Source organism: Conger conger, chromosome 7, assembly GCF_963514075.1.
Source record: "Conger conger chromosome 7, fConCon1.1, whole genome shotgun sequence".
NCBI classification, from domain to species: Eukaryota; Metazoa; Chordata; class Actinopteri; order Anguilliformes; family Congridae; genus Conger; species Conger conger.
The window spans coordinates 48,582,815-48,597,118 of NC_083766.1; the positions used below are offsets into that span (position 1 = coordinate 48,582,815).

Below are 14,304 nucleotides of genomic sequence, written 5' to 3' on the forward strand. Positions count from 1 at the left end.
AGGCCGAGCACACGGAGCAGAGGTACCTCACACCTCCTGCCACGCTAGGCAGTCAGAGCTGGCTTACAGGCCACTCCAAGGGCCAGAAAGTTAAAGATAACGGGCCAGTTTCGCAGACACGGTTTACGGACGAGCCCAACCGGAAGTTAGAGCAGCACCTTTCCGTCCACTTCCTGGAGAATGCACGCCAGCGGCCGTGTATGCCATTCGAGTGTCTTTTCTGTTCCCGTGCGATCGATTTCCTTTTTCACGCAGTGGCCCACATCCTCATTCCACGGCCCCCTCCTCATTTGGCGTCAGTCAAATTGACTCCCCACCCTCCGAATGATCCGTTTCACTCGTGTCTCAGTCATGTCACTTCCATTTCTGCTTGTTTTAGTTTCTGCATTTGTGTGTCAGCAAAAAATGGCACATTTGAGATTTCCAAACTACTTTTCTGATAAAAAGCACGTGCTCTAGGCTGCCTGGCTTCACCTATATAGCCAGCAGCAAACAAACTGCGGGACAAGTATACCTAAGAGAACTGATGCAGTCTTTAAAGGTGAAGGGCGGTCACCGCAAATATTGAATTGGTTTAGTTTTTAACTGTTCACTGCTCTTGAGAGTAAGTTTTGATTTAATTATTTTTGAAAGCATCTTTGCTTTACTGACTAAGTGTGGTTATGTAATAATATTGTCTGTAGTAAGCCTTTAATCCTAAATTACAAGTTTAAAGCATGTTAAACTGTTTCATGTTTGTCATTTAGTTTTATTTACATCTCATCCAAAACTTCCACAAAAGTGTTGTTAATGCAGTCAGTCAGCAGAGTGCAGTAAAAACAAGGAACCCGACTTTACCAGTAATGTTAAGCCTGCCGTATATATTTTTAGCCAGGCGTAAGGACATCGGTTATGTCCGTCAGTGATGCGGTCGGTAGTTCTGGCGCGCCGGCCCGTGCGAGAGGGAACGCCAAGCACGCATGCGGGACTCAGCCGTGCCCTTTCTCCGGTTTCAGGAACGACTCTCGCTCTCCCGGGAGCGTTAGCTACCTGCCCTCCTTCTTTACTAAGCTGGGGAACACCTCCCAAATGGTGAATTCCAAGAAGCAGGAGATATTTCGTAAGTTGAACTCCTCTGGTGGCGGTGATTCAGATGTGGGTAAGTGGGTCTCTTTCTCAACTCTTTGTACTGTTCGTCTCCTGCACTAACGTTGACACCAGCAATGCCGAGCATTAACTTTTTCATAAAATTTGTGGGCTGAACTCTGTATAACCCCTCCAACCTACGATCTGCTTATATTAACAAATTGTTACGATTCATCTTCTCTTCTGGACTGCAAAATGATTTCTAAGTGTATCATATAAATATTTTGTAGGTCACCGTTCTGTTGTATTTAGCAATTCTGAATTGGCAATGCTTAATGTGCCTGGTTTTAAATATTTACTTGCACATGGTTGGTTTATATTTTTAATGGCAGTAGTGGGCGGAATGTTATATTTGCATCTTTTAATGTAGCTACCAGTAGTTTGGCTAAGTTGTGAAAATGCGCTTATTGATCAAAATTGGTATGCTCTGCAGCTAAGTCGAAGGCTAGAACGTTGTTACCTTTTTTTTGCGTGATGAATGCCTGTTACAGCAATCTCTGACTGACTTTGAAAGCTCCCTTTTCCTCTTCCGCGTTCTGTAATGCCTTGTGTCTTTGAAGTATTTCTTTGATGCGTTATGCTAAACAGGAAATATGAAGTTCTGAAGACACTTTAACTTCTGACAACTTTTGAACTTGATTCATAGTTATATTTTACAGGTTATTTATTTTCATAGTCACTGCTTAATAGTCATAGTCTTTGCGATTTTGTTTTTCCAGCAAGCGCACAACCTGGCACTGAAATATTTAACCTGCCTGCAGTGACAAGCTCAAGTGAGTATTAAAATGATTTTTTCCACTATTGAAGAATAAAGAATACTAATGGAAGACATTTTTCTCCTTTAGATATCTGCCAAGTAGAACAGCGATTTCATCTGAGACAAAATGAAATGTTGGTAGCGCTTTATTTTACAGCTAATTTAATTACATAATACTTACTGGGTACATACACCGCTACTTACAGTGGGACAAAAAAGTATTTAGTCAGCCACCAATTGTGCAAGTTCTCCCACTTAAAAAGATGAGAGAGGCCTGTAATTTTCATCATAGGTACACTTCAACTATGAGAGACAGAATGGGGAAATCACATTGTAGGATTTTTAATGAATTAATTGGTAAATTCCTCGGTAAAATAAGTATTTGGTCACCTACAAACAAGCAAGATTTCTGGCTCTCACAGACCTGTAACTTCTTCTTGAAGAGGCTCCTCTGTCCTCCACTCGTTACCTGTATTAATGGCTCCTGTTTGAACTCGTTATCAGTATAAAAGACACCTGTCCACAACCTCAAACAGTCACACTCCAAACTCCACTATGGCCAAGACCAAAGAGCTGTCAAAGGACACCAGAAACAAAATTGTAGACCTGCACCAGGCTGGGAAGCCTGAATCTGCAATAGGTAAGCAGCTTGGTGTGAAGAAATCAACTGTGGGAGCAATTATTAGAAAATGGAAGACATACAAGACCACTGATAATCTCCCTCGATCTGGGGCTCCACGCAAGATCTCACCCCGTGGGGTCAAAATGATCACAAGAACAGTGAGCAAAAATCCCAGAACCACACGGGGGGACCTAGTGAATGACCTGCAGAGAGCTGGGACCAAAGTAACAAAGGCTACCATCAGTAACACACTACGCCGCCAGGGACTCAAATCCTGCAGTGCCAGACGTATTCCTCTGCTGAAGCCAGTACATGTCCAGGCCCGTCTGAAGTTTGCTAGAGAGCATTTGGATGATCCAGAAGAGGATTGGGAGAATGTCATATGGTCAGATGAAACCAAAATAGAACTTTTTGGTAAAAACTCAACTTGTTGTGTTTGGAGGAGAAAGAATGCTGAGTTGCATCCAAATAACACCATACCTACTGTGAAGCATGGGGGTGGAAACATCATGCTTTGGGGCTGTTTTTCTGCAAAGGGACCAGGACGACTGATCCGTGTAAAGGAAAGAATGAATGGGGCCATGTATCGTGAGATTTTGAGTGAAAACCTCCTTCCATCAGCAAGGGCATTGAAGATGAAACGTGGCTGGGTCTTTCAGCATGACAATGATCCCAAACACACCGCCCGGGCAACGAGGGAGTGGCTTCGTAAGAAGCATTTCAAGGTCCTGGAGTGGCCTAGCCAGTCTCCAGATCTCAACCCCATAGAAAATCTTTGGAGGCAGTTGAAAGTCCTTGTTGCCCAGCGACAGCCCCAAAACATCACTGCTCTAGAGGAGATCTGCATGGAGGAATGGGCCAAAATACCAGCAACAGTGTGTGAAAACCTTGTGAAGACTTACAGAAAACGTTTGACCTCTGTCATTGCCAACAAAGGGTATATAACAAAGTATTGAGATGAACTTTTGTTATTGACCAAATACTTATTTTCCACCATAATTTGCAAATAAATTCTTTAAAAATCAGACAATGTGGGAGAACTTGCACAATTGGTGGCTGACTAAATACTTTTTTGCCCCACTGTATGTCATTGTTAGGTAGCTACTTTGATTATCTTCAATCAAAATGGCTACCTTATAAATACCTGGTATTTACCCTGTCAAAATGGCCGGACTCGCTGCATTTATTTTCCCATATGTGGTCACCTGTTGTTTTTGTGGGCCAACCCCCTGCCTGATGAAGCGCTTCTGGTCCCCCCCGGTCCTGTAGGCAGTATCAGCTCCAGGAATCCTTCTTTCGGGGACCCAGCCAGTAACTTGGGCCTGGAGGACATCATTCGTAAGGCCCTGATGGGAAACTTTGAGGACAAGCACGACGACCACCAGGGAGGTGGCCCCCAGCCCAACAGCATGGAGCGGCAAGAGGCTAACCCGTCCCCCAACACAGGTCTGACCCTCCCTGTGTAACGCACGCACATGCACACACACACACACACACACACACACACACACACACACACACACACACACACACACACACCAGCCTGTCCCCCGACACAGGTCTGACCCTCCCTGTGCAACACACTCACACACACTCACACACACTCACACACACTCACACACACTCACTCACGCACACGCACACTCACACACACACACACACTCACACACACACACACACACACACACACACACACACACCCTCTCTCATACACACACACACACACATCAGCACGCACACACGCACACACACACCAGCCCAAACGTACCTAGGGGAAAGTATGTTTTTCACCAAGATATGCGTTTCTATGTCCTGCCTCCACCCCTCCCCCGCCCACCCTCCCCCCCACAGGCATGTCAGCTGGGAAGCAGAAGCTGTTGGGCAAGGCCAACAGCAGGAAGTCCAAGTCGCCCAACCCGGGGCAGGGCTACGCCGGGGCGGAGCGCCCATCGTCCGTATCGTCCGTGCACTCGGAGGGGGACTACCACCGGCAGGCCTCACCCTGGACCTGGGAGGAGCGGCCGTCCTCCACCGGTGAGTCCCCACCTCCTCTCCTCTGGTCTCCTCCTGCTCGCGGAACATGCTGGAAAAACCGCGTGTTACTCTTGGATTTGTTCAGGCGACCAGGTGGACTGTGCTGAAGTAAACAAGCTAATCGTTGTGATGTCAAGTCCAAACGTCTAGTTTAAATTCACATTTACGGCATACGGATTGTGCAGATTTATTTGGGGACTGCGTTTTGTTATTTTCACAGTGATTTTATAACACCTTCAGCTCCTTTATAATCCACATAGCATAGAAGGGAAATGTATGTAATATGGGACCTTTAATATCTACTGATTAAGAGATGAGCCATGATGGGACTCTTCTGGTAAAATGAGGGATAAAGTAAAATAAAAATAAAAATGTAAGTTTGTCCCGTTGTGGCTGAAATTACATTAAATGAGCTGCAGTGTCATACTGGGCCCGGTGCCGGTCACCTTAACGATTATCCTGTGTTTTCTGCTTCATTAGTTATTAGTGCTTTATTAAGTTTATTAAGCTTTATTAAGCCAGCTGCGGTAGAGCGTGGCACGGGTTTTGAGGAGTTGACTAACGGCCTGCCTCTCCTCCGTCTCCAGGCTCCATGCAGTTCCCCTACAACCCGCTGACCATGCGCATGCTGAGCAGCACCCCGCCCTCCATGCCCTGCGCCTCCCCTTCCCTCCCTGCCCAGCAGGGCGGCTCCGCGCCCCGGGCGGGGGTGTGGGAGCGTGAGCCCCTGCTGTCGGAGCAGTACGAGACCCTGTCGGACAGCGACGATTGAGCTCCTTACCCTCCGCCCCTCAGCGCTGAGAGGAGGAGCCCCGCACCCAACCCCGCCCCTCTCACCCTGACTGACAGCGCTGTGCAGGAGGCAGCAGCGAATAGGGGTGGACGGATGGACAGACAGACAGACGGACGTAGTGGCAGGAGCTGAGGAGGAGCTGAGGAGGAGCTGAGGAGGAGCTGAGGAGGAGCTGAGGAGGAGCTGAGGAGGAGCCGGGCCTTCAGGACTCCACAATCCTTGCGTCCGGGAGCTCTGACGTGTGGCTTGTCTGTCGGAAAACGGGGGGAAAGAACATTATAAAAAGACAAAAAGAAAAGCCAGCAATTTAGACTTGTTTAAAAAAATAAAATAAAAAATTACAAAAAAATTACAAAAAGAAATACTAAAAAAGATGGTAAGAGAAATAAAGATGAAGAACTTCTAATGTTAAAAAATAAATAAAAATAAAAAACATTGAGACACTTATTTCTTCAATTATTTTGCTTTGTAAAGAAAACACTTTGTCTTTAAATCGTATGTAAATAGAGAAACTTTTTTTTTCCTTTTGCGGTGTTTATTGTTTTTGTTCTTTTACTTGACCGTTTTGTTTTTATGTTGCTTTTAAATTGGGTGGGTTTCTGTCTGTTCTGAGGACGGTCTGTGTTTTGCCAGTGAGTAAGCATGAGAGTAGGGGACGATGGGTCCCCTCCACACACCCGCACTGAACCGCGATGAAGTCGACCACGTGCGCCGTTGCCGTGGTAATGTCCGCGGGAAAGCCACCCAGCGCGCGACGCGGCACCCCCGCCCTGGAGCACTGTGGGTATCGGCCAATTTTAAAAATCACGAAGTTAAAAAAAGAAGACACTTTACATTTCAACTGTTGTAAATTTGACGCGAGTCCTTGACAGCACTGTGGAAGAAATGCATGGGGATTCTAATTTTCTTTCATTTGCGGGGAAAACATTTTTTTCATTGATTCCTCCCTCTTAATAAAAATCTTCTGGTCCTTCTTTTGTCTGGGGTGCGCCTGTATGTTCCGAACACTGGTGTTGAAGGTTTTTTTTTTCGTCTTGAAGGTGAATGAATAAGCTCAGATGTCTACTTTAATTTATTGTTGATTGTTTTTGCTGTTATTGAGCCCCCAAGCTGATGTAGTTTTTTTTTTTTTTTTTTGAACAGGTGCAGAATGTTCACACTTTTTTTGGAGTTGTCGAGTTGGGGAGATAAACCCGTTTGTGACCCTTTCCTGTTGAGAGCAGTCAGTGTGCCAGTTCGCTGGAGGAAGGCAGCTTACAGTTTCCCCCCCCCTCAAAAATATTTGTTGGTGTTTTCTCACGTCTTTGATATTGTTCTGGCTGATGTCTGTAACCAGTGTGTTTGACTTTCCAAAAAAATAAATATAAAACCAACCAACCAAACAAAAAAAAAAAAAAAAAAAAAAACTGCACCATTGTTGCACTTTTTGCATTATAACTTTTAACAGAATATAAAAAAGAAATCATACTACCTGTTTTATAAATGATTTGAGCTCACGCAAATAGCAGATTTTTTGATCAACTTTCTGCTTGTCTGGCGTTTCAGCTTGTTACTGGTTCCTACAGTAACATAAATAATCTGCAGTTTTCACTTTGCATATGGTACAGTCAAGTGTAGTGGAGATGCAGCTTTGCCATAGCAAGTTACATGGACTTCCATGACCTTTTCTCTCACCCCCATTAAACCACAACTTTAACATCAGAATTGTACATTCACATTGCATTTGTAAGAAGGCCAGCAATGATAACATTATGTTGAAGGATGTGTAAAACATGATATAATTTCTTTGTAACATTTGCTTTTGGCCTTGCTTTGTGCAGTAACAAAGGAGTTTCCTCTGAACTTGGTAATTGTTTAAAATTTTTGGTGATTTTTAAACTCCCAGATTCACACCAATGTTTGGATTTATTTTTGCCATTTTCAAGATCAATGTTTTTTTTGTTGTTTTTTAAAAATGGGATGTCGAGTGTTTACAACTATAACAACAGAAAAAAAACGTTTACAAAACTTGAATCTTAAACAGAAATGAAAACAAATTGTCTGTGCGTCAGTCCAGCTCTTCATCTGTCCAGTTTTTGCAGTGATGACTTTTTTTTTTGTCTGTTTAAAATTTGAGACTTGAAAACCCATGCATCTCATGTTGTTGAAATGCAATGTTTGTATCGCACAATGTCTCTTAAGTCGTCAATTACGAAAGTTCAGACCAATCAATAAAGTGGATTAGTTCTCCACCTCTTGAAATGTCAGGTTCATTTTCTTTCCTTTAGCCCCTTCTGTGTATCTCAGTTCTTGTTGTCAGTTTTTGCAGTCTGCTTTGCAGGAGTCCAATTGCTTTACTGTGAACAGGATATTGTGGTCAGTGACTAAAGCTTGAGCGGTCTACTCAAAATGCAGCCTGGTCAAACTTCACGCTTTTTACTACAGCATTGAACTAAGTTGATATGCTGTGCACCACTATACGAAGCAAGCCATGTTTCATTGTTCAATGCAGTTGGTGGTACAAATAATATGTAACCAGTGTCAGGACTTAACATTGTGTGTCTCTGTAGAGTCTGAATTGTATGCCATTTAAATACTTTCTCAAAGCAGGATGTGTGGTGGCACCCTCAGCGACTGAGCAGTGTGCTAATCTCAGTGATAATAAGTCCAACCCTCTTTCACCACCTCCTCAATTTGCTCATCCACTGTATCACTGGTCTTTCGTGTGAACTGCTATCAATGACCAGTAATGCTGTACAATAAATATTGGTCTTTGTGGATGTTTTTGTGCCATGGTTTGATTCCTGTGATGGGTAAGTGAACAGAGCAGTACTTAATAAAACGCGTCTAAACCATTATTTGGACACATTTATCTGCTAAAGCACGAGTAAGCCTGAATAGATTAATTGTGTGACTGACTGAATTTAAAATTAGCATTAACAATGTAAACGTCATTGGTACCAAGGAAAATGAAAATGAATCTGCACAGTATTTTTTTTACAATGCATTTACTTTTAGTGTGCATTCTTTATAAGTATATATATATATGTGTATGTATGTATGTATGTATATTATATATGCTATACTGATTTGCACCTTGTTAATAGCTGGGTGTGCATCCTTACACTTGCGAATTTAGCTCATTTTAAAAGTAATAGTTACTTAGATTTAAGAAAACTAGTTAGTGTTCAAAGTATTTCCTGGTTAGTTCCAAATTCTGTGTATGACTGATTATGCAGATGCAGGAACCTTTATTTATTTTATTGTTTTTTTCTCCTTTTTATGTTCAGGACAGTGCCTAAAACCCTGTGAGCCAAGAAAGCTTAATCTGACTGTTGCACTCAACAGTGATGTCCTTCTGCCATGCATCGTCAATGTCAGCCTGCTCCAAAAGGCCCAGAGTATGTTGGCTGCTGTGTGGACTCATGGCCAAAAAAATTTGCTGGAGCTCAACACGTCGGGACAAGTCAAATTTTGGAATCATAGGGAACACAGAGTGAACATTATCAAATCTCCACAGAAAGGCAACTTCTCTATCTTTATCAAACTGGTCCAGGAATCTGACCAGGGCTTGTACTGCTGTGAGCTGTTTGATGGGCAGGACCGTAGCATGGGCTGTGAAGAGGTACAGCTCAGTCTGCAAAAAGCCCCCCCAGGTAAAAGTGCAGTCCTCCGGTCCATTACAGGTAGCACTGCCACCAGGTGCTCACTTTTTCAAAGCTTTCTATCCCTTTGAAGAATAGTTTATTTTGGAATCTTTTGCATTCAGTTAACAGTAGTGATTGTTCGTGACCATTTTAATGTTCAGTTTAGATCAGGGGTGGTGAGGTTGCAGGCTTTTGTTTTAGGACACCCAATTCAAATCATTAACCAAACTCGGATTTCAATCAAAGCCTTTATAAGTAGAGTCTGGTTGTTTTAATGCTGAGCTAAAACAAAAACCTGCACCCACTCCGGCCCTTTCCAGATAAGTTTGGACACTGCTGGTTAGTGATATTTTCATCACATTGGAAGAAGAACATTCTACACGCATATTTCTGATCGTAGCCCTTAAAGTGTTAAACAGGGAGACAGATCTGTGAACTAAAAAGTATTAAATGATGGGAAAAAATTGCCATGGGAATTACACCCAGTGCAAAATTGTGCCTACACCTTTAACTTTCCTTTATGAGAGGGTTTCTTATCAAATATTGTGAAGTATTGTCATAATTCTTTTAGAAACGCAAAACCCCATAAATGTATTCATTTTAATTTGATCAAAAATGACCAAGGTCAGTTGTCATAAATGCTCAGCATTTTTTATTAATTGAACTTTTAAATAACTGTCCCTTGAAAAAATGAGCAGTACAGTCGGACTCGAAACTCTAGACACAAAACTTGCATTGCATTGCATTGAAATGCTTGTGGTTTCCCCGAAATGAGTTGGTTTGCAGTTAAGTGCATTGAAACACAGATGGCAGATGTGAAGTGCTTTTGATGCTATGGCCATTGTCAGTTTGTACAGACTGCCTTTGTGTCGAGAGGCTGCAGGTACTGAGGGTTTCTTCAGTAACATGCTTTCCTGAGCTTCCCTTTTCGCAGGCGATACGTGGATGGGTCTGGTGGTGAACTACTGGTACTACACAGCTGCCGGTGGGGCTGTCTTCATTTTATTGATCCTTGGTTGCGCTTGCCGTGTATGGCACAGATGTGAGGACCCTTTTCTTCCACCAGTACACACAGTGGCGGTGTGTGCTTGCATTGTATCTGTTAACCAACACATTTCCATTTATATTGTGGCATATATAAATAAATAAAAATATATGAATAAATATAAACAAAAAGCACACTTTTTCTTCCTCACAGGTGTTCAGGTGCAGCAAACAAGGTAATTTATTAAAATGTATTTTGTCTGATGCTATTCTCCAGACCTCGGTCAAATGAGTAATTGTTTTGGATTCACTACTTTTCTACAATTTACTGAGCTTATCTGGTGTCTTGGAACCTATTTAAAACGCCACTTTCTGGTCCTCTTGGTTGGCTCAATTACACTTGGCAAGATCAGTTGAGCCAGAAAATATTTTAATTCAGAACAATTACATGTCTCACCCAGGTCTGCTATTCTCCCTGGTCCAGATTCAGTCTGAGTTATACAGTATAGTTTATCTTTTGAAGTAATAATTAACAGAACAAGATTATAAATGCTAACTTCGATATCCTGAGATATGTTAATAATTTTGATCTCCTGCATAACTTCTGCCGCAGATCTGGAAATTCCACTATTGGTAAGAATTGTGGCTGACCACGTTACACTCTTATCACAGAGAACAATGTTCAAGACATCCTTTATTGCTGTTGTACATAAACACATTGCCATTTAATAAGAAAAGGAAATTTTCAGACATTGTATGCCTTTTCTTAAAATTATGTGAAATAATATTATAAGCATGGAAAGGGTAGCCCAATTCCTTTTTTAGGTATGATCTTTTTTTCATTTACTGTCTTTTGTTTCTTTAAAAAAAGGTGTTCCATACTCTATTAGCATAATGTACAGCTGAATCTAGTCCCAGCCCCCCAATTCCCATTGAGATCCATTCGCATGCAAAGAGTTTTAGTATCGATTGTAGGACAACCTGAAAATAAGATATCCAGACTTTAATAATGTTGATTGGTCACAGACATCAACAGGAAGTTATGGCATGCAAAGCATATGCAACCAAATACAAAAGACTCTTTTGGGGGAGCCGGCTAAAAACAGGCTAAAAACAGGCTAAGATGCAGCGGACTTCCGGTTGCAGTGGCACACGGAGGACCGTGGTTCGATTCCTGGTCCTGCCAAACAAAGCCAAGTTTGGCTGGCTCTTGTGTTCGCTGCTCCAGAGGGAGGGACTTGGCAGGGTTAGCGGATAGCCGCACACAACAGCACCTCGGAATCACGGTCACAAGCATGAGACGAAGAAGAAGGCGTGTTGTTCTCGGATCGCCAGATCGGCACGGGGTGTGGGCGTTGTATCCCCCAACTAACATTAATTGGATTAGATAGGATATAATTGCCTACCAAATTGGGAGCGAAAAAAACTTTAATTTGACATTATGTTCATTTGTCTCAAACATTGAAATGGGGGACAACATATAAAAAGTGTTTTAAATTACCATGTAGAAAACCATGAAGAAAAACTACCCTTTTTATAAAAGCTCTGAGTCTGCACTTTGAACACGTATGTTTGTTACGTATTTTGTTTCATTACAAACAGAGAAAATAAAAAATAAAAGCAGAAAAAGAGAAAGTGACCCAAAACTTTTGACCAGTAGTGCAGGTATCTAGCTGTGTCCTCTTTTAGTTGATGGGCCTCACAAAATCTGTTGTATTCTACCAAACACTTCCTCTGAGTTTAATTCTGCAGAACACATTCCTTCTAATATGTCATTGTTTTACATTTGAAACTGAGCTCTCTGGTTCTTTTTGATCTCACAGGCCAACATTCCCAGTGAACTGAATGTTGCCACACAAGCAGTTCCAGAAAACAGGAAAAGTTGCTATGGTTTCCAGTGTTTTTATTTTTCTTCCCTCTTTTTCTCTTATTCAGGCAATGGACAAGAAATGTCATCAATTTCAGCCAGCAGAGCTGAATTTCAGAAGAGGCTGAAGTTTTAATCATATTCACTTTGCGGTAGTGCATTTATAGAAATGTGTGAAATATTTCAACTGTTAACTAACCGCAGCATTGTGTATTAATTGTGTTAGGTTTTCCATATATGTTTCTTTGTAAAACAAAAGTCAAGTACTGTGATAAATTGGACCACATACTGTACGTCTTTGTTTGAGTACTCTAAGCTATCTGATCCAGTCTTATGTATGATTTCAGATGTCCACTGTCAGAATAGTCCCAGCATCCTCAGTGGTGCATGGGCCAGGCTGCTTGATAGTGTATTTCTATTTATTGTTAATTAATAAATAAAACAGTTATTATTTAGCTGATATTTTCTATCCAAAGCAACTTACAGTTGATTAGACTAAGCAGGGGGCAGTCCCCTTGGAGCAATGTGGGGTTAAGGGCCTTGCTCAAGGACCTAACAGAGATCTTATAATAGCTACACTTGGTCTTGAACCTCCAACATTTTGGGTCCCAGTCATGCATCTTAGCCACTAGCCCCAATATTTATACTGGTATGCACCTTTTGTTGTGTTTGTTGTGTCCATTATTCAAATTATGTGTCATGTAATCTTCCATTTATATGCAGACAAATAATAGCAGTAATTCATGTCTTTTTTCAATGCAATGGAATTTTATGTCATACAAGCAAGTTACAAGTTACAAATCTTAAGCATTTGGGATAGTTGACAGTATTTGACAGGATTCAACTGTAAGGCAATTTAAAATAAGAAAATAATATAAATATTATAGAGCTCTGTTGATGTTTGTGTGTAACTGTGGCATTATATTTGGAAAGTGACGTTGCTGTTGAGTTTTGTAAATTGTCAGCGCATTGATTACCAGAAAAGGAATGGTACAATTCATCAGATTGAAGTGCATCTAAAAAACTTAAAATGTGTCACATCTTAGCAAAGTTATCTAGATGGATAGGTAATATATATTCAAAGGTAAAATTTCTTCCTCTTTGGTATGCATAGCCTATAGGGCTTTGCTAATCACCAATGACTTGAAGCTTAAGTAATTATGGGGAAATCCAGGGTAATGGTTTCTAAAAGAAAGTGTTGCCATATATGCGCATATACAGCTATAATTACATTATATGATCAGAACTCAACATTTCTACACTTCGCTTCGATGTTTAAGTTGTAGTTCCTCGTTTCGCTGGTTTCAATAAAAACTGCAACTACCATAAACCTAGTCGTGACGTTTTGAAAGATTCAACCAGTTTGACGCAAAGCTCCGTGAAGTTGGCAACAATTAGACTTCCTGTACAGAAGTTCCGGTCTCAACTTCCTGTGATTTTCCGTCAAAATAAAAGCTGCTTAAATAATGAGAACATAGTTACCGCGTTTTCTGCGCTCCCTCACATAATTACCATTATTTAAATTGATTGCTGATACAACTTATAAAAGTCAGCAAGCAACTAGCTTGCTATTTGACTAGTTACTATAATGTAGGCCAAGGATAAATTGCTTGACACTGTCGGTTCAATAAAAGCTCATTTGCATACCTGCTTCCTTCTTGAAAAATTTTGGCCAAGTATGAAGGGGCATACATTAAATCTATGTATAATATCTATAAAATTATACATTTATTATCTAAAATCATGTTCCCAGCAATTGTTGCTGTATTTACAGTGTGGTAAGGTCATGCAATGCCATTGACTGTCAATTCACGAGCAGCTCATTTGCATAGCCCATAACTCAAAAACTATAAATTGTTACCAAATGAAAGGGATTATACGTTTACTCTATAGACCCACATCTTTAATATTCTGCAGTAGTTTCTCTGAAATCATGTTCCCAACAATTGTGTTTCCAGTGTGGGGAGGCCAAGCATTGCTATTGACTGTCAGTTACCACCCAGCTCATTTGCATAGCTGATAACTCAAAAACTATAAATTGTTACCAAATGAAAGGGGTATACATTTGTTAGCTGGACCCATATCTTTTATATTCTTCAGTCTTTTCTGTGAAATCATGTTCCAAACAATTGTTGCTGTGTTTCCAGTGTGGGGAGGCCATACGTTGCTATTGACTGTCAGTTGCCACCCAACTCATTTGCATAGCTGATAACTGAAGAACTATAAATTGTTTCAAAATGAAAGGGGGTATACATTTGTTAGCTGGACCCATATCTTTAATATTCTATAGTCCTTTCTGTGAAATCATGTTCCCAGCAATTGTTGCTGAGTTTCCAGTGTGGGGAGGCAATACGTTGCTATTGACTGTCAGTTGCCACCCAACTCATTTGCATAGCTGATAACTGAAAAACTATAAATTGTTTCTAAATGAAAGGGGGTATACATTTGTTAGCTGGACCCATATCTTTAATATTCTATAGTCCTTTCTGTGAAATT

General features: G+C 41.3%; 1 protein-coding gene across 10 annotated transcripts in view; it reads left to right on the forward strand.

Annotated features, from left to right (window-relative positions):
* Positions 1 to 8,090, forward strand: part of ncor1 (nuclear receptor corepressor 1) — an 87,819-nt gene extending 79,729 nt beyond the window's left edge. For 9 of the 10 annotated variants that reach the window (XM_061248282.1, XM_061248281.1, XM_061248284.1 and 6 more), the window contains 6 exons: positions 1 to 22; positions 996 to 1,138; positions 1,845 to 1,898; positions 3,774 to 3,950; positions 4,356 to 4,538; positions 5,126 to 8,090. The exon at positions 1 to 22 is cut by the window's left edge and continues 119 nt beyond it. In XM_061248282.1, coding sequence (XP_061104266.1) covers positions 1 to 22; positions 996 to 1,138; positions 1,845 to 1,898; positions 3,774 to 3,950; positions 4,356 to 4,538; positions 5,126 to 5,310 — 764 coding nt within the window. In that variant the 3' untranslated portion in view covers positions 5,311 to 8,090. The remainder of the gene's footprint in view (positions 23 to 995; positions 1,139 to 1,844; positions 1,899 to 3,773; positions 3,951 to 4,355; positions 4,539 to 5,125) is intronic. The other variant, XM_061248283.1, reaches the window with a different exon arrangement.
* The last annotated feature ends 6,214 nt before the right edge of the window (positions 8,091 to 14,304 follow it).